Source organism: Colossoma macropomum, unplaced genomic scaffold, assembly GCF_904425465.1.
Source record: "Colossoma macropomum unplaced genomic scaffold, Colossoma_macropomum, whole genome shotgun sequence".
Classification (NCBI taxonomy): domain Eukaryota; kingdom Metazoa; phylum Chordata; class Actinopteri; order Characiformes; family Serrasalmidae; genus Colossoma; species Colossoma macropomum.
Genome location: NW_023494810.1, coordinates 26,361,157 through 26,384,346, shown reverse-complemented (window position 1 = coordinate 26,384,346; position 23,190 = coordinate 26,361,157). Strand labels below are relative to the sequence as shown.

General features: G+C 37.3%; 1 protein-coding gene and 1 non-coding gene across 2 annotated transcripts; both read right to left on the bottom strand.

Annotated features, from left to right (window-relative positions):
- Positions 1-36: 36 nt before the first annotated feature.
- Positions 37-21,228, bottom strand: nek4 (NIMA-related kinase 4). Its single transcript, XM_036559534.1, has 16 exons — positions 20,970-21,228; positions 16,615-16,881; positions 15,483-15,680; positions 14,179-14,286; positions 13,886-14,040; positions 13,217-13,334; positions 11,504-12,127; positions 11,356-11,412; positions 9,676-9,804; positions 9,202-9,342; positions 8,312-8,378; positions 6,143-6,252; positions 4,903-4,991; positions 2,810-3,009; positions 1,271-1,404; positions 37-491 (listed from the first exon to the last, which is right to left on the bottom strand). Exons 1-16 carry the CDS (start codon positions 21,054-21,056, stop codon positions 393-395), a joined length of 2,583 nt encoding a protein of 860 aa, XP_036415427.1. The 5' UTR covers positions 21,057-21,228; the 3' UTR covers positions 37-392.
- On the bottom strand, positions 4,101-4,172 carry trnae-cuc. Its single transcript has one exon. It is a non-coding gene; the product is annotated as a tRNA-Glu (tRNA).
- Positions 21,229-23,190: the final 1,962 nt, after the last annotated feature.

Below are 23,190 nucleotides of genomic sequence, written 5' to 3'. Positions count from 1 at the left end.
TATTAAAAACCATCCAACATTTATGCTTTTAAACATCATAATATACATTATGCAGACAGTAGAAAAAAAACAGTTTAAACTTTTAACATCTCTATCATGGTTTCAAGTTTGCTGTCTAAAAGCAGACTAAAGTTTCCAATAAAGCTCACAAAAGAAATGTAGAATAATAAGACTATGACCACATAGACTGTAGCCCACCCGGACAGTAATTTAGGTGACCTGCATATGTAGTGTCACTGTGCATTTTTCAATGCATATTTAGAAAGGCATCAGAAAATGTAACCGTGGTTGTCCACAGCAGACTTTAACTGGCCCTCGGCAAGACTTTTCACAAGTTGTCCATCAAACGTGGTGGCATGATCAGTGCTGTAATGGAGTGCTGCTCATCAGGTTCAGTCTTTAAAGGCGACGTCCTCAAAGAATTTGAGTTGTCGCACCATAACAGCGTAGTTCTTGTACTTCTCCTCCCCCATCTGCTGGCGGAGCAGGACCTGAAAGAACAGGTAGAAACATACAGATTGAAAAATGTGCATTATCCTGCTTGGCCTTTACATGTGATAGCCTTAAAATGGATAGATGTGAAATGCTAACACTAACACTTTATACAAATACTGTCTAGGCTTGTGCAGTAGGGTGATTTAATTGGAGATCAGCAATGAAAAGATGATGCTTCAAAGGCAATAATCACTGTGTTTGGGGGGAAAAAAATAACTGACGGAGAATTAGATAGGATTAAACAGTTTTACTGTGTTTCCATCCCTTTTACTGTTAAAACAATGGATTATTAGGGGACAGTAATGAGCCATTAATCTACAGTACAGCCAATTCCTCATTGTCTCTGATGCTGGTTTCTCTGGAGTGTGGCATACCGTCAGAAGAGAATTCGAAGCATTTTCCATATAGCCTGTCTCCAGATGGTTTGGATGAGTTGTAAACTATTAAAATTATATTATTTAATGGTTTCTCACAGGTATCTATAGCTGAATTCCAGCATGCCTTCACTTCCTTTTTTAATATTATGTAAAGCACATGGATGTCGATATGGAACTCACTCAACTTTCAAAACAAGAAGTGAAAGTTTATTACCAAAATAGTGTTAAATTACTCAATATTATATCATTTAATATGTGATGATTTTAATCAAATACAATCTATCCAAACATCCCTAAACTAAGCATTTAACCATATTAAACTATCCCACAAGTGGGAGAAGGTTAAGTTCTAATGAACAAAGTTCCTTTTTTGGGATATTTTAGTATAGTTAACTTGCCTCTCTCTTCTCTTCATCCTCCACCTGCATGATGTCCAAGACTTTGTCCAGCAGTTTCACACCAAGTCCTTTAACTACATCTGCACGCAAGTGCTCGATGGCTCTCCTGATCTTTGCTGGTCCTGTAGAGTCACCTGAACACAGAAGGAAAAACATTATAAACTATATGCCACATATGAACTTGAGAGTTGGGTAACTTGGGTACCAACTGTTGTAGCTAAGATGATCTTAACATGCCATTTAGAGTGTTTAGATGTGAAATGGTGCACTGTAGAGAAAACCACAGACTGATTTCTTTACAGTGGTCATGAGAGAACAGTGCTGATAATGATGAAACTGGTAAATCTGAAAAATAGGTTTCTTTAGGTACTATTTTACCATAAAACACTGCATGTACCTCTTTCACATGAACAGATTAAATAAGCATGTTTTAGGCCAAAATCATCAATCATATACCTTAAAACCGTTGTAGAACAAACTCTTAAGCATCAGGCAGCAGTCATTTCATGTCATAGCTTTCTATGATGTAGTGTTTAGGTATTAAACTCTTCAAATGCCTGGTTCCTATCACAACCACTGTGAACAAGTTTGACTCGGTAGATTTCTTTAGAATGGCACATTTTAGATCAAACCACTCTGAATGACTTTGTTTATATCTTAACCATTTGATTAAACAATTTTTTTTATAAGAATACCCCTTTAAAGGCTGAATTCTCTCCTTTTTTCACACAGATAACAGTATGTCATAGTGTCAGAAACCACATTGGAGAGTATTTAAAGGGGAAAGCCACCTATTTTTAAAATTTTTTACATAATTGAATAAGATGTAAGCAAAGTTATTCAGTGTGCTTTGATACAGAATGCTACAGTCTAGAGAAACTTACTGAGTCAGAATTGTTCACAGCAGTTATGATAGGAACCAAATGTTCAGTTTGGTTAAATACCTCTGAATGGGACCTCACAGGAAGGTATATTACACAAAGCGGTTATAAATACAAAGTGTGATTCCTGAGATAAAGCTTTACCCTATCTTTGAGGCTTAAAATGAATTTAAAATGATTTAGCACTATTTTACCATCATCAGCGTTACACATAAAACTCAGAAGACACATGTAGGTTAACTGGTGGTTTTGGACGGTAAATAAAATGGCTAAATCAGAGTCAGTAAGTTCCTCTACAATGAACCATTTCATATCAGACCACTCCGAATGACTTTGTTTACAGGTCAGTGAATGAATTATGCAGAAATTTGGAAAAATCAGTAAAATTCCCCTTTAACTTGATGCAATTTAAGGAAAGTATGATTGAGATTTAGGTATGCTGTTTGCACAGTGCTAACGGATGAGATCTAAGCTTCCAGTATTAGTTACATTAATGTTGTAGCTCCAGTACTAAGGAAGCAAAGCAAATGTCAAAACAAAAGCCTTGGCTGTCCTCAAGCAAATTTCGTGTGCAACCTGCTCATATAAACTGGCCATAGTACAGTTCAGTGGTAAACCACTTTTTAAGGAGAGCTAACTTGGTAATTGAGTACCAAACCTGAGGGGAAGTCACTGAAGTGGAAGTCACTGTCTCCTTCGCTGGCCTTCCCATGAAGCATCAGCGTGTCTCTGTATTTCCTGTTCAGTTTGAACTCAGGCAGCGTGGCGCAGTTGCTTTGTGAGATGTCTCTGACATCCATTCGTAATGTCTGTGTCATCATCTGCACCAGGTCTTGCATCTCGTTGGTCTCACTCTTTCTGCAGCACAGTAACAAAGAACAGGTTAACTACATAGGCACATTATTGTAATTACATAATAATTTCATTATAATAACTACAGAGCATTTTCCTATAGAAAGATTAAACTGACTTCTTCAACTTTACACAATTCTAAATGTGGTCAATCTGGATTTTCAGAGACAAATAATGGAAGCTTATACATCAATTACCATTGTGCAAACTGCACACCTGAAATTGCCTCAAAGCATGTTGAGTTGTTAAGCATTCTCAAATAGGCTTGCTTATGTGGTTTCTGGCTATATCAGCATAGCTAAAACAGTAACAGCCGTCATACAGCCTTAATTTTGTTGTCCATTTTAATAAATATTATGCCATACAGCAGAGATCATGCTCCTGTATGACATACTGTTATTTATTAAAATCAATCTGGAGTCAGAATGACCCTTTTTCGTTTCTTTTTCTTGTATTCTTTGATGGAAATGTAGTAATTTCACCTCTAAACCATCTTCAGAGTTTTGATTACATCACTGTGCACCAACAAGCGGAAAAAATATCAATTAATAATATCCTGTTTCACCTCCTCTTCCCTTCACCCTCACTTATCATCAAGTGAAACACTCAGCTAGCTCTGACACCCTCCCTGATACTGTGTTTCACTCAGAAATATGTCTCGGTGCAGAAGAAAATGAGGTACGTCTTGGTAGATATCATACGCTGTCATGAGCTGTAACAGTGTCATGTTACTATTACCGTTAATTGTCATGCCAGATGCCATAATGTTTGATGTCATGACAGTTTATGCCATATGCTAAATTTTGTTAAGTGTATTCTAGTTGGCTATCATATTTGTCCTGACAACTACTGGCAATGATAACATAACACTGAACAAAATCTGTCATGGCAACTCATGACAGCATATGATGGAGCAGGGTTCAAGTAAAGTGTTGCCATTCTGATTTGTGATTCACATTGACTTAAAAAAAAGAAAGACATACTGTCACAGTACTTCACCCATAAGTAAATGCTGGACACCAAACGTCATGGTTTAAGAGGGTTAACTGCATAATCTTTTTTGGCCAATTGCTTTAAGTAATTCTGAGAAAAGCTTTTTCCCTGACCGGGAATCGAACCCGGGCCGCGGCGGTGAGAGCGCCGAATCCTAACCACTAGACCACCAGGGAGTTGGATGAAGGGTGGAAGCAGCTGCGTGTAAGTTGAGACAGGCATGTGGCGCATGAGCCTAGAGGATAACAGCATGAACTGGAAGGGTTTGACTGGCTGGTCTAAGACAGTGTTTCTAAATTCTGCTCCTGCAGTCTCAGAAAAAGAGATACTGAGCTGAAAAAGATACAGTCACTGGAGTGGTACCTCAAGAGTAGTAAGGGAACATAATTGCACCATAATCCATTGAAATTATATTTTCTAAGTTGTATTGACGTCTCGTCTCCAGGCTTTTTATTTTATTGTTCTGTTTTAAAACATTAGGTTATGAAAAAGGTACAAATATGTATTTTACCTCTCAAAAAACTTATTTAAGGTATAAGTTGGACCTTAAAACCACTATCGTACCTTTGGGTCAGACAGAAAAGTCTTGTATTTGGAGTCTGACCAAAACGTCAAGCCCAATTAAAGCACTTACACAATAAACATGAAACATTTTTAACTACATCACGAGTATGTCCACATACTCTTGTTTGGCCTTTGTGAGGGCAAATAAACATGTAAGCATGTTACATGCAAAGTATGCAACAAAGAAACTTAATTTAAACTTAAATTTCATTTAAGAAGCTTAAATTAAACTTAAATCTTTTATTTTTCCCCTGGTCAGTATATTGATGTATTGCTGAATGTGAGATTAGGATCAGACCCTAAGTCTGAGGCTAAAACGTGTGCATGTTTGTTGGTTCTTACCCCTCTCTGTAGTCTCCCTCTGAGCGCTCTGTGGAGCTGGTGGAGGAGCTGCACTCCTCTTCGTCTGACCGCCAGGAGGACTTCCTCTCCTGTTGCACACACAAGAGCAGATTCCCAAATTGATCTTGAATATCAATAATTCAGTCATTGACATGTAAATGAAGTCATTCAGAGTGGTTTGATGAGAAATGAAAATTACCAGAGACTGATTTTTTTTCCAACAGCGTTAATGATACAAACCAAATACAGCAAATCATTCTGTGCTCTAAACCACACTGACACATAAGTCTGTGTGACCTTAATGAAAACCTAGATGTGATTTAAGCGGGTTAAGAGAAGTTTTGGGGATGCATTTCTATAAAAAAATGGGCTATTTGGGTGACTATTGAGTTCTAGTGTTTGTTAGCAATGCCTCACCACTGATTGACTAAATATGGGGTAAGTTGAAAATTTTGTAAATTAGATTTTTCACCAAACCATTTCTTTGACACATAATCTACCAGCTGATCATTAAAGGAATAGTTAAGTAAAAAACTAATGTACACAATTTCCCCCATACCTCAAATCAACCAGTTTGAGTTTTGCACTGGAGCTGCATGGCTAATGTAGCTACAAAGTAATAGAAGGAGATAGCCTGCTATTTAGCACTTTGCTAAGTGCATGCCAAAATCATCTCAAAGAGACTTTCTTATGTGGTTTCTGACACTGTATGACAAACTGTTATCTATAAAAACAGACCAAAGTATGTCACGTAGCTAAAAACAATAGTAGCAGCCATCGTGGAGCCTCAATATTCTCTGTAATTTTGTCCCTTTTTTATAGATAACGTCATACATACAGATAGTATGTCATACATATCACTTAACATCTTGATGGGTTTTGAGGCAAGTGTGCAATGCTTTATGCATGCAGTAAGCATAGTGCGAACTGGTATGGTATTAGATTCTGTTACTGCACCAGCGTAAAACTAAAAAAGCAAACTTCAGAGACCAAATATGTCTTGGCTGACTGACTATAAAAGGGGGAAAATGGGAGAACTGTGTAAATCTGATTTTTTGCCAAATTATTTCTTTAAGCCCACATCTGAATTGAATCAGGTATGTCACAGCATTGAAAAAGCCAAATTGTGCAGGGCCCTGGTCCTCTAGGACTGAAGTTTGATATACAGTATGTGTTCATGCAGTCAGCACTGTCTTGACCATCCAATTTGCGGCCCACCAATAAGGGCCAGTCATCCTACCTTGTGTGTTACCATGGCTACGCTGGCAGGTCTCGGGCAGTCGGGCTGGTCGGCGTGCTTGGAGCCTAACGAGGAGACATCACACGATGCCCTTCTGACAGCAGGGGCCGCTTCAAAGAAGAGCAGAAGCTTTAACGAGAGGCCATACAGCACAAAAAAAAACACAATAGACCCTTTTATCCGCATTCATATATGCAGCACCTGCTCGCTTTGATCATTCTGGAACACTACGCAATGCTCTAAGCATTCTCTAAATTCATGAATTCACATCGTCACTGTCTGGAGAAAAGCTTTCATCTCCAAAAACAGCAACTTTTCAGGTAAGGGGCGAAAAAAATAATACATTTTCTAGCTTGTTCTGGCCTGGTCAGCATGACCCTGCAGAGGGAGAAAAGTCCAGATATTTGCTCCTAGAAAGGATGAATCGTGAAAGTGCCAAATTTTCAATCTAAACTGAGAGGTTCACAAAGTTTAAAGTGCAAGAAATTTAACTTTACTTTTTAACTTAACTTTTTTAATTTCTTCATTACCCCAAACGTAGTTGATCAGCCAAGTGAGATGTCTAAAGTTTGCTTCTTTGGTTTTGCTGTGGAGCTACGAGGCTAATGTAGTCCAACTGTAAATTAGAGAAGCATGTAGCGCATTAATAAGCACTGTGTGAATGTTCAGCACGGCTGTAACTATCGCTTACGGTTATATAATGTACTTTTGTTCATTTTTTGTATATTTCTTGGAGCATCCGGCTACTGGCTCATGCTGCTGTGACAGCGCCGGAGGTATGCCCATGCAGAGGGGCCATGCGCTGAGGCTTTCGGTAGGTGACGGCTCACAGTAAAAGAGATTAGTGCTGTTATTAGTGCTGTAAAGGTCTTTGTGTTGTTCTGTGCTGGACCGTGGGGTAGTCGTGCCAGTGTTAGTGTCCATCATGAAAGGAAACTGTGTGGCTAGAAGTGACTTGCCTGCTATCCCAGCCGCTTTAAACCACAAAGTTTCCCGCGTCTCATTCTACACTGAGGCCACAATATCTAACAATGTCGTACAGTGTCAGAAACCACATAAGCAAGACTATTTTAAATTGTGTACTATCGTGGTGTAACTCGATGCGATGATTTAGGCATGCAGTTAGCATGAAGCTAATTGGTAGGGTATATGCTTTCACTAATTGTTAGCTACATTAGCCTCCCAGCTCTAGAGCAAAACTAAAGAAACACATTTTGGACACCAAATATGTCTTCTCTGGTTGCCTCCATTACATTGTGTAACTGTGAAAACTGTAAATTAGATCGACTCCTTAAAGCAAAAAAATGAAAACAATTAGAACTGACCAACACTGAAATGGGAAACTTTACATATAGTAATTTATTTGATTCATGTTATTTAAATAGGCAGCTGAATTTTTCATGTACACATGTAAAATGCCAGTTTGGCCTGTTAGATTTATTTATGTATTTATAATAACATTATTCATTCAGCTAGTACAAAGTACTGGAAATGAGCTAGTGTTTTACATGCGTTCATTTAGCCCAGACAATGTGAGCTCTGGGTTAAAGGGCCCACATCTTACATTTTTCTTGTATTTTAATTATTTTGACTCTAAGAGATTCATTAAAACATTTGTGTGATTTTTACATATCCATTTTCCAATCTCTCTTTATCCTTTAGAATTAAACAGGGTGTTTTTGTGACTGTGCCTTTAAGACTGACATATGTAAATGAGCGCTGCCCTGACTGGCTTGCCTGTATTGTGCCTCACTCCAAAAACACTCTCTTGAAACTTCAGCATGAATGGGTGGGGCTGAACTGCTGTAAGCTGAATAGGTGGATACATGGAAATGTGCTGTTTTTCATGACTCCACAAAAACAATGAATTCCAAATGGGCTGTTTTTGCAGCGCATTTTCCATATTTAGACTGTATAGACTGGGAGATGAATGGTATGTTTTGATTTTTTTTTAAATGTTCATGTACTACTCTAATTTCAAGAAAATTTAGTTTTTACACAATATGGGTCACCAGCCAATCTGACTATAAAGAAATTGGAATCTGCCATTAAAATTCTCAGTGCACCCCTAAACTGAAAAGACAAAAACGTAATAACACTGTATATTTTCTTCTGGTAATGTTACAGGATTTTTTCTTCAGCTGTTCTGAAATGTTCCAGCATGTATACCTTGCTCGCTCTGGTTTTCCTGCAACTGCCTCAGTCTTCTTCTTTCTCTGGCTGACAGAAGTCGATTCTGCAAGTGAAGCAGCACAAATTAGACAAACTACCAGACATCAGTGCAGCCTCTCCTTGAAGGCATCAAATTCAAAATAGGCATATATTTTTCAAAAACACTAAAATGTCTTAGTTTTAATATTTGATATGTTCTCTTTGTACTACTTAAATTAAATATAGGGTTTAAATGATTTACACATCATTATGTTCTGTTTTTGTTTACATTTTGCACAGAGCCCCAACTATAATTGCTGTTTTATTCAATAATAACTTACAGTTTAGATAGAAGTACTATTTATGTACTTTAAGACATTTTATTTAATATTTTGTGTATTTGGTTATTATTTAATTGATGAACAACATACTGTAATTATTTATTTATAGTCATTTCTTAATAAGATAGAGCTTAAAATTTGATCACATTGTTTCAAATACAATGTATTCTGGATGTTTATTTCAATACAACTTCATTTTCAATATTTTATAGCTTTCGTGGTCATTACTGGAACCATCAGCTCTGTTCATTGTCACATACATCATTTTCTACTGCTTCCAAGTCGAAATCTGTGAAGTTTAGAGTAGCACCATCATATTAGAATCAATTTATACATTTATTATGCAACAATGAAAAAAAATTGATAACAGTTATTACAAACTTTTGAACGCTAGTGTCAATGCCTAGTGTCTGTCAATGAATTCAAAATTAATTAACATATTTTTTTTTCAGAATGGTGAGGGGAATTTGTCCTGCCAAGTTCATGTTTTCTCACTTCTAATGTCTTTTTTTAACAAACTGTGTGATAAAGAAGTGGTCATGTTTTCACGGCTTAAGTGTGTCCCACCTGTGGGGCAGCTTCACTGCTCGGTACAGGCCGGCTGAATGCCGAAAAGGGTTTAGCTGTTTCTGCTCCTCCTCTGTCTCTGCCCTTCGTGTTTACATCTTCAGGTAGAGGAGGCAAAGGCCTGGAGTTAGCTGCTTTCTCCTATATTCAGATTGAAAATGAGTTAAAGAAATAATTTAGATTTCTCTCCAAGAGCGATGTAACTAGAGTCGCCACCATTTCTCAATTAAAATCAATCACTCAATTACAAAATTAATCAATTAAAATGTACATTCTCAATGAATCAGCATAGCAACTGGTTTGCCATTTGAATGATAAATGGTATGTGCAGGTCATTATGAAGCCATGTTCAGCAGCATATATATATATATGTTTGCTGTTAAAAATACCAATTTTTATGTATAATTGATAGTGACAGCCCTTGGTGTAATCAATAATCATAAATCAAATAATTTCTCTAGCCACACTACTCACTGTGCTGTCTTCAGCCTTCTCTCTCTTTCTCTGTCTGCGCTGACGAGACATGGACGGCTCAGAGGAAGAGGAGGGAGGATGAAGAGATGGCGTGTTGTGCGCTGCGGCTGGCTCTAGACTGTGAGGCTCCTAAATAAAGAGGCAAGAATTACTTCATCTAGTTTCACTGGATTATATATTATGTACCGCACTACTCCAATACTGAAATATACAGAGTATGAAAATTCTGTACTTCCTATTCAGTTGTGATATATCAATGGCAAAATAATTACAGGAATAAAATACAAATTGGACAATCATCCAATTAGCTTTTATACTGGAGCTACAAGTTATACTAGCAAGTAATGGAACCTTGTACACTTCAGATTAGCATTGTGCAACTGCATGGCTCAATCACCATAATTTCATCAAACTGGATTAAGTTAAATAAAAAGATTATATAAAATATACTTATTTATGTGGTTTCTGACACTGTATGACATACTTTTACGCAATTAATAGGGCCCATCGATATGAAAATGTTGTGGCCAATAGCGGTACTGTATTCTAATAACCGATCTTTTTTTTTTAATGTATGTTTTAGATAATATTATAACATTGTACTTCAATAGTTTTAGTTAAACAGTGCTTTACTTGCAGATATGATTGTCAGTTTTTAGTTATTACACTTCTTAAACTCAAACAAACAGCAGAAACTCACAACCTTAAATAATATAAATACTGTAGAACTAGAAGGTGGAGCTACCCAGAATTCTTTGCAGTTTTAGTTTCTGTTAATTACCTCTCATTTTTCGCTACTTCTTTTCACGTTATGACAGTGGTGTTATAACATGTTATTCTAATGCTGAAGGTTAGTTTTAGATATATTTGCATTTTTTGGTTATTCTAACCATAAATTGGTTTTGCGTTCAAATTCACCAATTCAGTCTTGCAATAAAGGTGAACTCCATCAGTTTTCAACATTTCTGCATATAAATGCTTAAGATGTAAAAAGTCAGTCATTATAGAGAAACTTACCCAGTAAGAATTGTACACAATGGTGATGATAAGAACCAGACGTCTGAAGAACTGAATGCCTCTAAAAGGTACCTCACAGAAAGTTATTACACAAATGATTATGAAAATGTTACCTGATGCAGAAGATATTGTTTTGTGATAATAATATCTGCCCTAAATCATGTGTTTTAAAATCCATTCATAGTGAAGAGGTGCACGCAGGACGTCCCTAAAATGTTATAGACATTTGATCCCTGGTTCCTATCACCACCACTGTGAAAAGGGCAGAGTCACCAAGTTTCTCTACAATGAACAATGTCACAAAAAGCATTTTGAATGACTTTGTTTACATTTCAACAACTGAATTCTGAGGAAATTTTGAACTTAGAACTGTTTGAGGTGAGATCAAATTCCCCCAAAAGTTGTTTATCAACGATATTTTCACAAATTCTGGTCTTCAATTTGGGCCTATTTTGTGGGGCTTTAGCAATTATTTACACTTGCAGTTTGCATAATGCTAAGTGTGTAAAGATTCAGTTACTTGCTAGTCTAGCTTGTAGCTCCAGTCTCAAACTACAGAAGCAAGTCAAGACACCAAAAATGTGATAACTGCATAATTTGATCTTTCGCCAAACTGTCACTTTAGTGTGTCTTACACATAACAAGCATGAACTTATTTCTTACCATCAGGACTTCTGGGACAAACGGCTCAAGCAGTTTATCTGTGGACTCCAAGCTCGTCTGTACAAAACATTGAAGAACAGCAGCGCTCATCTCTGACTTCATAATGAAAAAAGTGTTGACCTCTATTTCACTACAGATTATAACTTACTCTTCTCTCTCCTGTAGAAATGTCCCTCAGTGCAGCCTCTGTTTTGTGGTCCCCTGTGGCCTCTGGGCTGGCCTGGTTCTCCATCTTTATCTCAGCACTGTGTCGCGTATGACAGGGAGCAGCTATGCGTTCCATCTCTGCCTGCTGCAGCAGTTTCATAGTGTCCTCCTCCAAAGCCATATTGGCATTAGGAGCCTTATTCTCTTTTAAAGGCTTCAGTCTGTCCGTGGGTTTCGGTGGCGCGTGTCCACTCGAGCTTTGCGATATGAATGGATGTGATAACCGTTCATCCTCTCTGTTGTGGTCACCCGATGCCTGCTTTCTTGGGTGTGTCTGAGGAGTGGACGGATCTTCTTTCTCCTTCTCCTCTCTCTCTCCTCGCCTGATCACCGCAGGTGGCTCACCTGCATGCCTGTGGGTGGGCGTGGGCCGGGGCGGTTTTGCTTTCCTCATTTTGTGCTGGGACTCCGGGGGTTGGATGTCGATGTTTACATTGCTGATGGTTGCTATGGACTGCCCCGTCGAGTTAAGAGCGTCCTGGCTGGAGGATTTTTGGGGCAGTGGTGCGTTTGGTAAAATATTGTCTTTTGCAGCATTGCGTTGATAGCGGTTGTTTTCCTCTGACTGTGAAGAAAAAAATTGTAGATACATAGAAGTATGCAAAAGTGTGCAAAATTCCATGTTTTTTTGATTCTCTAAGAGAAAAGAACTTAACACATCCTCTACACGGAACTCAAATATGGCATTTTCTGCTCATTTTAGAGCACAATTTCTATTTATTTACTGCACTGTACAGTAACTGTGCATAAAAATGTGCAAAACTGTCTTCTCTGTAATAGTGTATTTATTTTCACTTAGAAAATCAACAAACATGCAATAAGACCATGGTGCCCAAACTTTTGCACGCGACTGTAATACCACAATTACAACATTTCGTATTTGGCTCTTAATCCTTCTAGATCTCTCATGGCGTATTTGCCTTGAAACATCTATTCTTACAACTCATTGGATTGCTTTTCACTCATAGCTCATTAAAACAAGCAGAGAAATTTTGACTAAAGTGTGGGATCTAACCTGTCTATCCATAGCGCATTTGTGTTTGTAAGCACACAATGAGATGTTAAGTGCATACACTTTTGGTTTTGAGAGAAATTCTGGCCAATCTGAAAAATGTAGCCATTGCTATATCAAGAATTTTCAGTTTAAAGACTATGAAAACCCCCATCTGATTATGTATCTCGAGGGTGAGAGGAGCTTTAAAAAAACATTTCAAGCTCTGATAGGAACGAGATGTTGGAACCACTTAATATCGTAAAAGTATCAGAGAAAGTTATTACATTAAATGTTAATAAATGCACTGCCTGATGCCTGGAACAATCGTTTTGAGAAGGTTTTGCCCTAAAACGCATTTTTTAAAAACCGTGGCGGAAAGGTACATGCAGTGCGTTGTTAGGCAAAATAGTCCTCTAGAAACTGATTTTTCAATGTAAATTCAGTTTAAACATAACAATGTTATTGTGAATTGAAAATTATTGTCCCGTATAGCAACAATAATATCTGTAGATTTCTACTAATTTAAAAAGTTAAATTAGAAAGGTTTTTAAAAAAATGACACCATGCAATGCTGATAAAATAATTATGATTCCTATGTAGTCACATACACAAAAAACGGTTTGCCTGAGCTTTCATTAGTCTTTGCAGGGTGTACTGTACCTTTTTTCTGCTTTTTGGCTCAGAATTGAGACACTGAGGAGAATTCTCCTGAACTGGCACATTAGGAGTGCTGTGAGATCTGCTGTTCGTCGCCTTCTTTCGGGATTTAGCCGTTTTCCTGCCAAACAACAGCACTGATCAGGAAAAATATACACTATAAAAACTATAAACATAGCTGGTTTACTAATCACAGTATATGTCCAAAAGTACCCAGACACCCTTCTAATTAGTGAATTTAGCTACACAAGCAGCATGTATAATCTCCAAGAAAAGTGTTGTCAATAGAATGGGACACTCTGGAGCAGCTGCACATGAGCCTAAAGCCACCATGCCCAATGTTAAACATTGCCTAGGGGGTATAAATCCCTCCAATCGGCTGTGGAGCAGTTCTCTGGAGTGAGGTGCTCCATCTAGTTACTTTGGGATGAGTTGGAGTGATCCAGAACTAATCATCCAACATCAGTACCTAACCTGACTAATGCTCTTGAAGGCTGAATGCAATCAAATCCTGCAATGTTCCAACATCTAGCAGAGCAGATGCTGTTACTGCAGCAAAGGGGGAACAAACTATATTAATACTCTTGATCTCAGAAGAAACGCTGGTGTCCACAAACTTTAGAACATACAGTGTAATTTACTAACTAGGGTTTATTAAGAATGGTCTCATACTCTTTGGTGGCCTCCAGAAAGATAGCAATTTGCTGTTTGATGTACGGCTGCCGCAGAATGTGTTTGACGTCTGGTCTGTCCTCCGGTCTCTTACACAGCATCCGCTTTATCAGCTCTCCCAGCTGAGGGTCATACTTACTCGGCATCTGTGGCAGCTGGGGAATATGAAGCGATATGAAGATGAACCCCCTGAGAAATCCTGAAATAACTGCAGCCCTGTCCAGTCATCCAGTAAACAGCAATGTCACACAAGACACAGGAACGTGTCTCATTTGGAGAAATGTGCAAATTACCTTCCCCTCGATGATTCTGTACGCGAGCGAGTTCATATCTTTGGCATTGAAGGCGTGCTTCAGAGTGGCCATCTCATACACACAGCAGCCCAGCGCCCACACGTCCGACTGTACCGAGACAACAACATGACTGAATCAGCCACATAAAAAAGAACCTTCTGGATCTGTGTTGTTGTTTTATACAATTTTGCCTTACCTGAAATGTAGACTTGTTTGTCGGTTTTGTGTCTACAGTACTGTGCAAAAGTCAAAGACCACCCATTTATGTAATTTCCTGTCAAAATGGCCAATAAGTACAAATAATTTATTTTTCAGTGTCAGAAACATATATTTAATAGAAAATTACACAAAAGCTTGAACAACTAAATATCCTATCAATTAAGTCTATCCACCTTTTGCCTTTATTACAACCTCTATTCTTTTCAGGAGACTTGCTTTTAGGTTTTCAAAGAAATCTGCAGATTTTTTTTTTCCACACTTCCAAAGTTCAGTCGTAGAAGTTTGTTGCATTTTCTTCTTCACATGATCCAAGTAATACCAAACACTAAGTTCTGAGAACAACTTTTCTTTTTTTGTGTGTTTCCTTCACCCAGTTAGTGCTTCTTGACAGCTACACATCGTTTCAAACCCACAGTTTTGAGAATTTCACTCTCTGATCACGGACACTATATATACACTACTGTTTAAAAGCCTGGAATCAATGTTTTCAGTAATATAAAACAATCTGGCTGTGAATAGATGTTTACCATTATGCCTTCATGTACCTAATAATTTCTCCTCTCTCTCGAAGATGAAAACTTTAAATACTGTTTATCTGATGGTGTCAGTTTTGGTGGTCTACCAGGTCTTGCATGGCTGTCTTTTAATATTTTTTTTTACTCCAGTTTTGGAATTTCCTTTTTTTTTGTCCCAATTATTTCCCTTTGACTTTGAAATGTCCCTTAAAAAAATTAATTAAATTAAAGGATGGTCCCTGACTTTTGCACAGTACTGTAACAGTATGTCATACAGTATCAGAAACCACATAAGCGAGTCTATTTGAGATTACTGAACACCTCAGTGCAGTTTGAGGAAAGCATGTGATGTATTAGATGCTAACTGCTAGTCATTAGCCTCTATTACTTGTTTGTTACACTAGCTCCAGTGCAAAACTAAAGAAGCAGACACCAAACATGTCTTGTCTAATCATCTACATTTGAGCTCAGGGGAAACTACTGTAAGCTTGGTTTTTGAAACTTATACATTTTTGAAACTTACAACTTATGCATAAGGGTATGTATAACAGGTAATTGTAAACGTGCCACCTTGTAGTTGTAAGGCTTGTTGGAGAAGAGCTCAGGACTCATGTAGTAAGGCGTTCCAATCAGGGTACTGGCCATATCGTTCTGATTCTCCAGCACACGTGCAATGCCCAGGTCACCCACTTTGATTATGTTGGTCTTGGTCAGGAAAATGTTCTGGGTTTTCAGATCTCGATGCAAGATGTGTTTCTCATGCAAATACTGCCAACAACAACAACAAAAAAAGAAATGATCACTGTCAAATGTAAATAGCACAGAGTTGATCATATGAGATCATCTACAATATCACAAACAATATCAAACTAAGTGTGGTCAGCATAGCGAAAATATAACACCATAATACAGACATTTTTATGCTACACAAATTTTTTTTGCAAAATTTAGTTTTGAATTTTATTTTTTTGTATTTATTTATCCAACATTTGCAACAATTAATTCAAATTAATTAAAAAGGAACAGCAGACAAATCAAACAATTAATAAATGAATGAAATAAAATGAATAAAATGAATAAAATGAGGTCAGAGTGAACTGACATGCAACCAGCTACTTGTACTATGCAATCTATGCATACTGTATACAACTTTTATTTTTATTAAACTTCTATTATTCTTTTAAAATTGCATTTTAGCAACACGATATAGTGACGTATTATACAATACATTATTAAAATCAGCAATAATGTACATTTTTTAAAACTTTTTGAGCCTCAGCCTACCACAAACATTGGGTCTCATTTACCAAATATTCTTAAGAAGAAATTTCTTCTTAAAACCTACTTACGCAGTTTTCACAAAGATTCTGACATTCACCAATGTTTTCTTATTTGGGATTTGTTCTTACGTAAGAACACAATCTATGCACATTTGATAGCACAAATGCACAAACAACTGTGTGGTTCAAGAACACTTTTTTAAAAAGGACCTTTCTCAAGAACAAATTTATAAAGATATTGGTGAATGAGGCCCATTCCACTTTAGCCTCCTGACTCTCAAAAACCCCCTGGAGTAACCCTGCCCTATATGGTGTAATGGTTTTTATGATACATACAGTTGTTCAGTGTTTCACAATAACACCCACAATAACAATAAACTGTTAAAATCTTTGTCATCCCAGCCCAAACCAGAGTACGATACCTGGAGAGCCATTGCGATTTGGACAAACCACTCCACCACCTGCCTCTCAGGCAGCAGCTCCCCTTTCTGCTGCTTGAGGCGGTGGTAGAGATCTCCTCCCTCGCAGAAACCCATCGCTATATACAGCTGACAGTCCTCCCCTTCCCATGATTCCCTGTATGTGACGATGTTGGGGTGTTTGAGCTGAGAGAGGAGCTGAGCTTCCTGCTCTGCCGCTCGCCGCTCGCGTTTAGAAGACGTCCTCAGGTTCAGCTTCTTAATGACATACTGAGAGGTGGAGAAGAAAAACAGGCACGTTAATTTAGCATGACACTGCCTGGACAACATCACAGTGACTGAACACTGATACTAGCTTCTTCTCTTCTAAGACAAAGACTATGTAGAAGTTGGATAGGGATTCTTTTCTAGATATTAAGGCAAAAATACATCTGTGCGCACAGTAATGTCTGACGGTGGTGATTCAGCTGTATCAATTTTTATGGTTTGGATACAAATTGATCAGAATAGATAGGACATCATAATACACACTACCAGTCAAAAGATCAGACACACCTAGGCTTGTCACAATCATGAAATTTTTAGGTGATGATTAATTGCCATATAAATAATTACAATTTTGTTTATTTATTTTATGCAGCAATTAGGGCCCATATCCTACATTATTCTTGTACTTGTTTTTTCCTGAGGTGCACATATACACTTTGTGTGGTTTAATGCATCAAAAACAGGCATAATTTTTTTTTTTACATTACGATTTTCCAACCTCTCTTTATCCCTATTGATTTCTGACTGGTGTTTGTAAACGATCTCTGTCCCGATTGGCTGCCCTATACTGTGCCCCATTCAAAGAACAGTCCAAGCTGAAACACTCTTTATAACTCCAGCATGAATGGGAGGAGCTAAACAGCTGTCCGCTGAATAGGTGGATAGGGATCATTCAACTGGATTTTATTAAAACAAATGATTCAACATTTCATTTTTTTCACTACCAAAGCAATCATAACACTACCGAAACTTTACCAAATTTTAGCTATTTTTCAGCACAATTCAAAACAGGAGGCAGTACATGACTAGCAAACACAGCTTCGAACAGTTGTACACACGCAACATTTCTTAAGGTTGCACACTGATTTCCACACTTTGGGATACATTTACTTCAAAATAATGGGATCTAACTGCTTACCATGGGCCGTGAGGAACAGGGATGCAGTCTCACTTCCTGCTCTAAAATGCGGAGGTGTGGCTAAAATAAGGCTCTGCCTACGGACTAACAGTCTAAAAGTTCTAGTAGTGACATGAAAACGTGGGACAGCATATTTAAATTAGGTTTCTTCAGTTAAAAATGAAACTCATGATAAATCTAAATATTTTATAACTTCACTTTAAGAGAAATCAAAAAGATATTTCAAAAAATGGAAAAAAAGAATAGTACACAGAAAGTACCCTATAAACAATTATACTGTATGTATTATTTTTATTATGTTTATAAGCCTAGCTTATTACTATTTCAATTAATGCCTTGGGTTCACAACCCATATCACAAAAATCCTTGTAAATACAGAAGATCTGCCTGCTTAATTGTTTTCTTTAATAGTTTATATGGTCTACCGAACTTTTTAAACTAATTCGGTAGAATGGTCCATATAAGTAAATGTCATGGTTTGTGTGACATCACAAAAACAGTGAATTCAAAGCGGGCTCTTTTTGCAGCTTAGTTTCCATATATTGACTGTATGGACTGAGGAGTGAATGGTATGTTTTAAAACTTTTACAATATTTAGATCCTACATCAAAAGACTAAGGAAAAAGTACAAAGCAAAGGTGGCCAAATTGGCTGAGTAGCTATCTTGCTTTCAGCTACCGATGCTAAGGCCTAATCTCATTTCACCCCTCGCCCCTACCACTTAGCCCTTAGTTTTGCACATTCACGTCTAGGGGTAGGGTGTCTCAATTTTTGTTGAGATAGAGGGGTAGGGTGAAGTGTTAGGGCTACATGGCCCTCCAAACGGAGGTTTTTCAGAGGCTCACTCCACACAGAGTGTTATGAGAAAAAAAGAAAAACTGGCAAGATGGCTGCACGAGTGACCAAGGAAAGCCACAAATGTGAGTATTTCCTCCATTAACAAAATTACGATAACCAACGTATCATCTTGTAAAATTCAAACGAGAAGCAGGTGAATATCTGACTTCAGCTTCATATCTCTGAAGAATTAGGGGTGGGCGATAATAAAAAATTGTCGTATCCCAAAAGCCAAAGCTTGAGCTCAAATAAACAAACAGTGCTCACTGCTGCCCTCTAAAGGTGTTAGAGCCCCAGTCAGAAGTCCCATGATTGTGTCTCAGTAAAACAATAATGTAAAATGTTCATGTTAATTTACGCACAGACATGACCTGTACTATTTACGTGTTTAGATGACAACTTTCAAGCACTGAACTTCAACAGTCAAGCTTTTCTAACTATTCTAATTTTGTTAGCTAATCTTTTATCAAAGTCTAGTGACTTTTGCCTGTCTTCTTATTTTTAATTACATCACTGTGCACCAGTGGGCAGAGAAAAAATAATATTACCCATTAATTTCATGTCAATCATAATTTCAGGTCTGCCTATCATTGTGTGAAACTCAGACCCTGTTTACACTCATTTCATGTGCCAAGTATCTGGATTGTATCCTAATAAGATTTTAGTCACATGCATTTACACTTGCATCTTTATGTGGCTTGGCCTTATCCAGATATAATCTTGATACTCAAGACGCATGACGTGATCAGGCGCAAACAGGGTCTCAGAGACCCTCCATGATACGTGTCTCATTTAGAAATATGTCATGTAACCAAAGGAAAATGAGTTATAAGTTTTGATTCACATTAACTTTAAGCATATACACATAAGGTGTGCAAATGATTTAATGATGTCAATTAAGTGAAAATAAGTTAACACAACCTCTACAGAGAACATACTTCTGCACATTTTAAGGCACAATTGCTGTTTACTTGTTGAATTAGCACACTGAGAAATAAATAAAACAGAAAATGTGGCCTCTGCAAAAGTTACAACACATTGTATATTTTTTTTCTCCAATACATTAAAATAATATAGTTAAAAACAAAAAGTATGTGCTCAAATTTGAAGAAAAATGCCACATTGAAGTTTCACATTTGTTAACTTATTTATTCATTAGTTAAAATCAACACCACATGTAATAATACCACAATCAGAAAATTTCCAAGACATGACATTCCAGTTTCATTAGGAGAGATAAGCTGATGTGTGTCAAAGTGAATGCAATACTGACAAAATATTGATACTCCTCTAAATGTTCTTTCTGATTATATTTCACACAGTTTAGGTAATGGTGGTGTGATGATACACACATTTTCAATTCTGAGATGAGCAGCAAAAACAGCAAATTTTATTTCAAAACAAAGGTAGCACGTGGTGACCGGAACCAGACGGCTGAAGAGTTTTATGCTTCTATAAACTCCCTCACAGAAAGCTATTACATGAAATGGTTACGCTGCCTGAGGTCTGAGAGATTGTTTTATAGTAGTTTTGTGATAACATTTAGGCCTAAAGTGTATTTTAATCTATTCATGGTGGAGGGATACACAAATGGCGTTCTAAGGCAAAGCAGTCCCCAAAGAAAACTCCTTTTTTCAGATTTTCCTCTATTTTACCATCTTCAGCATTACACATAAAAACTCAGAAGACAGGTGTAGGTTAATTGGTGGTCTTGGATAGTAAATAAAATGGCTATATTTGTGTTGCAGACATTGTGACCCCTGGTTCCTTTCACCACCACTGTAACTAAAGAAATCAGAGCAAGTTTCCCTACGAATGAACCATTTCACATCAAAGGTCTACCAAATTATAAACTTTTTTCTCTGTTTCTGAAAAGACATTTATGATGCTGAAAGTTTTACCTAAAAAGAATGACTTTGAAAACGTCAACTTATCAGACGTAATATTTATTGATATTATATATGTAAAATAACTCTTCAAGCCCTTATTTTGACACAATGAATGCAAAACGCTGATAAGCCAAAAACTATTGAAAGAGAAGTCAAAACCTCGAGTAAATAAGTCATTATTTAGACACAGTAAGTCGACAACTTCAGAAATAAGTCATTATCTTGAGACAAAATGTCAAACCTTCGAATAAAGTTGCTTACATCTCAACCACTGACTAAATTATGCAGACATTTTGAAAAATCGGTGGAATCCCCCTTTAGGTTAGTCAGCACAGTTAGCTTGTTTATCAGCTACACGTACAAAGCTACCTCAGACAACTCTTATTAGAAGTACAGTAGCTAAAAGTGTTTACACTGAAGTTGTAAACAATACGAGCTCGTCTTACCTGTTTTCGGTCTGATTTGTGTTGTACTAGATTCACCTCTCCATAACTGCCCTTCCCAACAACTCTGATAAACACATAGTTCTCCATGGTTCTCTCCCCGTGAAGCGTCTTTGCTCTCACATAGCGCGAGCTTTTCACAGACTCTCACTTAAGCACGGTTAAATCAGTCCGTCTTACTCTGCGCTAAATATTTCAGGTTTTCTGATTTCAAACTTGTTTGCAGACAGCGATGCTGCAGGAAACCGTCCGTCGTGGCTTCTTCGTCACCAAGCAACTGACCACATTAAAACCATAGACAGTGCTGCTCCCTCCGACATGGAACATTTTTCACAGCGCCACCCAGAGGTCAGAAAGCACCCCAGAGACCCCCAACATAAAATAATGCAGCACGCAGAACAATATTGAAAACTTGAGGTGTTTTAACCCCTTCATGACCAACACACTTAAAAAAAAAAGGTGTTCTTTAATAAAGGCAGTCTTTCTATCTAGGGCCACAAGTTCTATTTAGAACCATTTCATGCTTCATTGGTTCTTTGCATGGTGAAACTGTTCCTCAGATTGATGGAGAATGTGTTGCACATGGAACCGTTTTGAAGATGGTTCTATATAACACCAACAAGGGTTCTGTTGTTGTCATGATATTAAGCTTGTAACAGTACCAAACAGTCTGATTTCACCATTAAGAGAACCGTGTAACCATTAAACGGTACTATATAGAACTCATGGCTGTCTTTACTAAAGATCCCATGAAGAACCAATTTTTACATGTGTAGCTTGGATGAGGCTTCCTAAATATGCTGTTACAGATGGCTGTTATTTTATATGAAACTTTTGTCCCAAAATGTTTTTATATGAAACTTTTGTCCCAAAACTTTTGTCCCAAAATGAACTCAATGACCACGCCCAGGATAACTTTACAGTATGATGTAGAATATTTGTAAATCTGAACACTTTCCCAAGATATTGGTGTAAAGAGTGAATTGTTACTTATCTCTCAAATCAAAGACGAAAGACGAGATGTGTAAGATCTCAGTTAACATGTGGAAGACAGCATTACTAAACCAGGAAAAAAGAATTGTAAACCAAACACTTTGCTGCTATTAAAGCTAGCATTAGCACCGCTGTGGTGAGTGAGTTAGCTGTTAGCAGCGAGCCACCACTGGAGTTGCCAGCCAATATGGGACCCCCAAATACCATGGGGTGCGAACCCGAGTATGAGTGGGGTATCCACACAGTTACAAGGTAGTTGTGAAAGGTCTCTGAGGAACATCTCTGACCGCTGTCTAACTGTCTGCCTCGCACGCTCGCGGCTGCGAGGACTCAAACGGATGAGGCATGTTCATTCTCTCCTTCTTCTTTTCAGCTTTTCCTCTTTCATTTCATCCTCTCCTCACTTTTTTCATTATTTTCTTTTTCCTTTCATTATTTCCTCTCTACTTTCATTTTCCTTCTTCCTTTCATTATTTTCTTCTTCCTTACATTCTTCACTTGTTTCATTACTGCCATTCTTTCTTTTCTTTCCTCTTTCATTTCATTCTTTCCTTCTTCCTGTCATTCTTTCCTTTTTCCTGTCCATTTGTTTCGACCTTCAACTCTTTCTTAATCTTTCAATCTTTTCTGTTTTATTGGTTGCTTATTAACATATTTATTTATAATTTTTTTTAGTTAAGCTTTAATTTAACCAGACAGGCCAAACAATAGTGGCCTGGCAAAAGGCAAAAAACACACAAAAAAAAGTGACGCAAGCACAATAGTAAAAATTAGACGTATAACAAACAAACTCAACAACAACAACAACAATAAAAACAACAACAACAATAATAATAATAATAATAATAATAATAATAATCATTAATATTATTTGTTTAGCTTTTTTAGCTGCTCACTGCTAACTCAGATTTAGGTCGATAAACAACCAAAAGTTATATATATTTTCAATTTGGACTGTTATTCTTGAATTTTATAAGCAGACTCTAATTTGTCCAGCTTTGTTACAGTGATAACATTAACATTAACTTTCACTCTCATTTGACTGGTCATATTTAATTTTTTTGAGTAAATAATTATTTCTGTTTGAGCTCCTGAAGCTGCATTTCTAAACGAGGGTTTTATGTTTTACATAAGAGTTACAATAAGGGTTCAAATTTCATATTCAGTGTGTAAGGCAAGCTCAGCCAATCAGACGACGGTGACGTCACAATGCACTGTCAGAGCAGATGTG

Bases quoted from the DNA above. Each gene is read 5' to 3' on its own strand.
- nek4 (XM_036559534.1), bottom strand. From the start codon at position 21,056: ATGGAGAACTATGTGTTTATCAGAGTTGTTGGGAAGGGCAGTTATGGA. The intron at 12,128-13,216 runs GTACAGTACACC...TTTTCTTCACAG, and splicing joins AGCCAAAAAGCAGAAAAAAG to TCAGAGGAAAACAACCGCTA. The intron at 4,992-6,142 runs GTAGGATGACTG...TGTGTGCAACAG, and splicing joins TAGCCATGGTAACACACAAG to GAGAGGAAGTCCTCCTGGCG.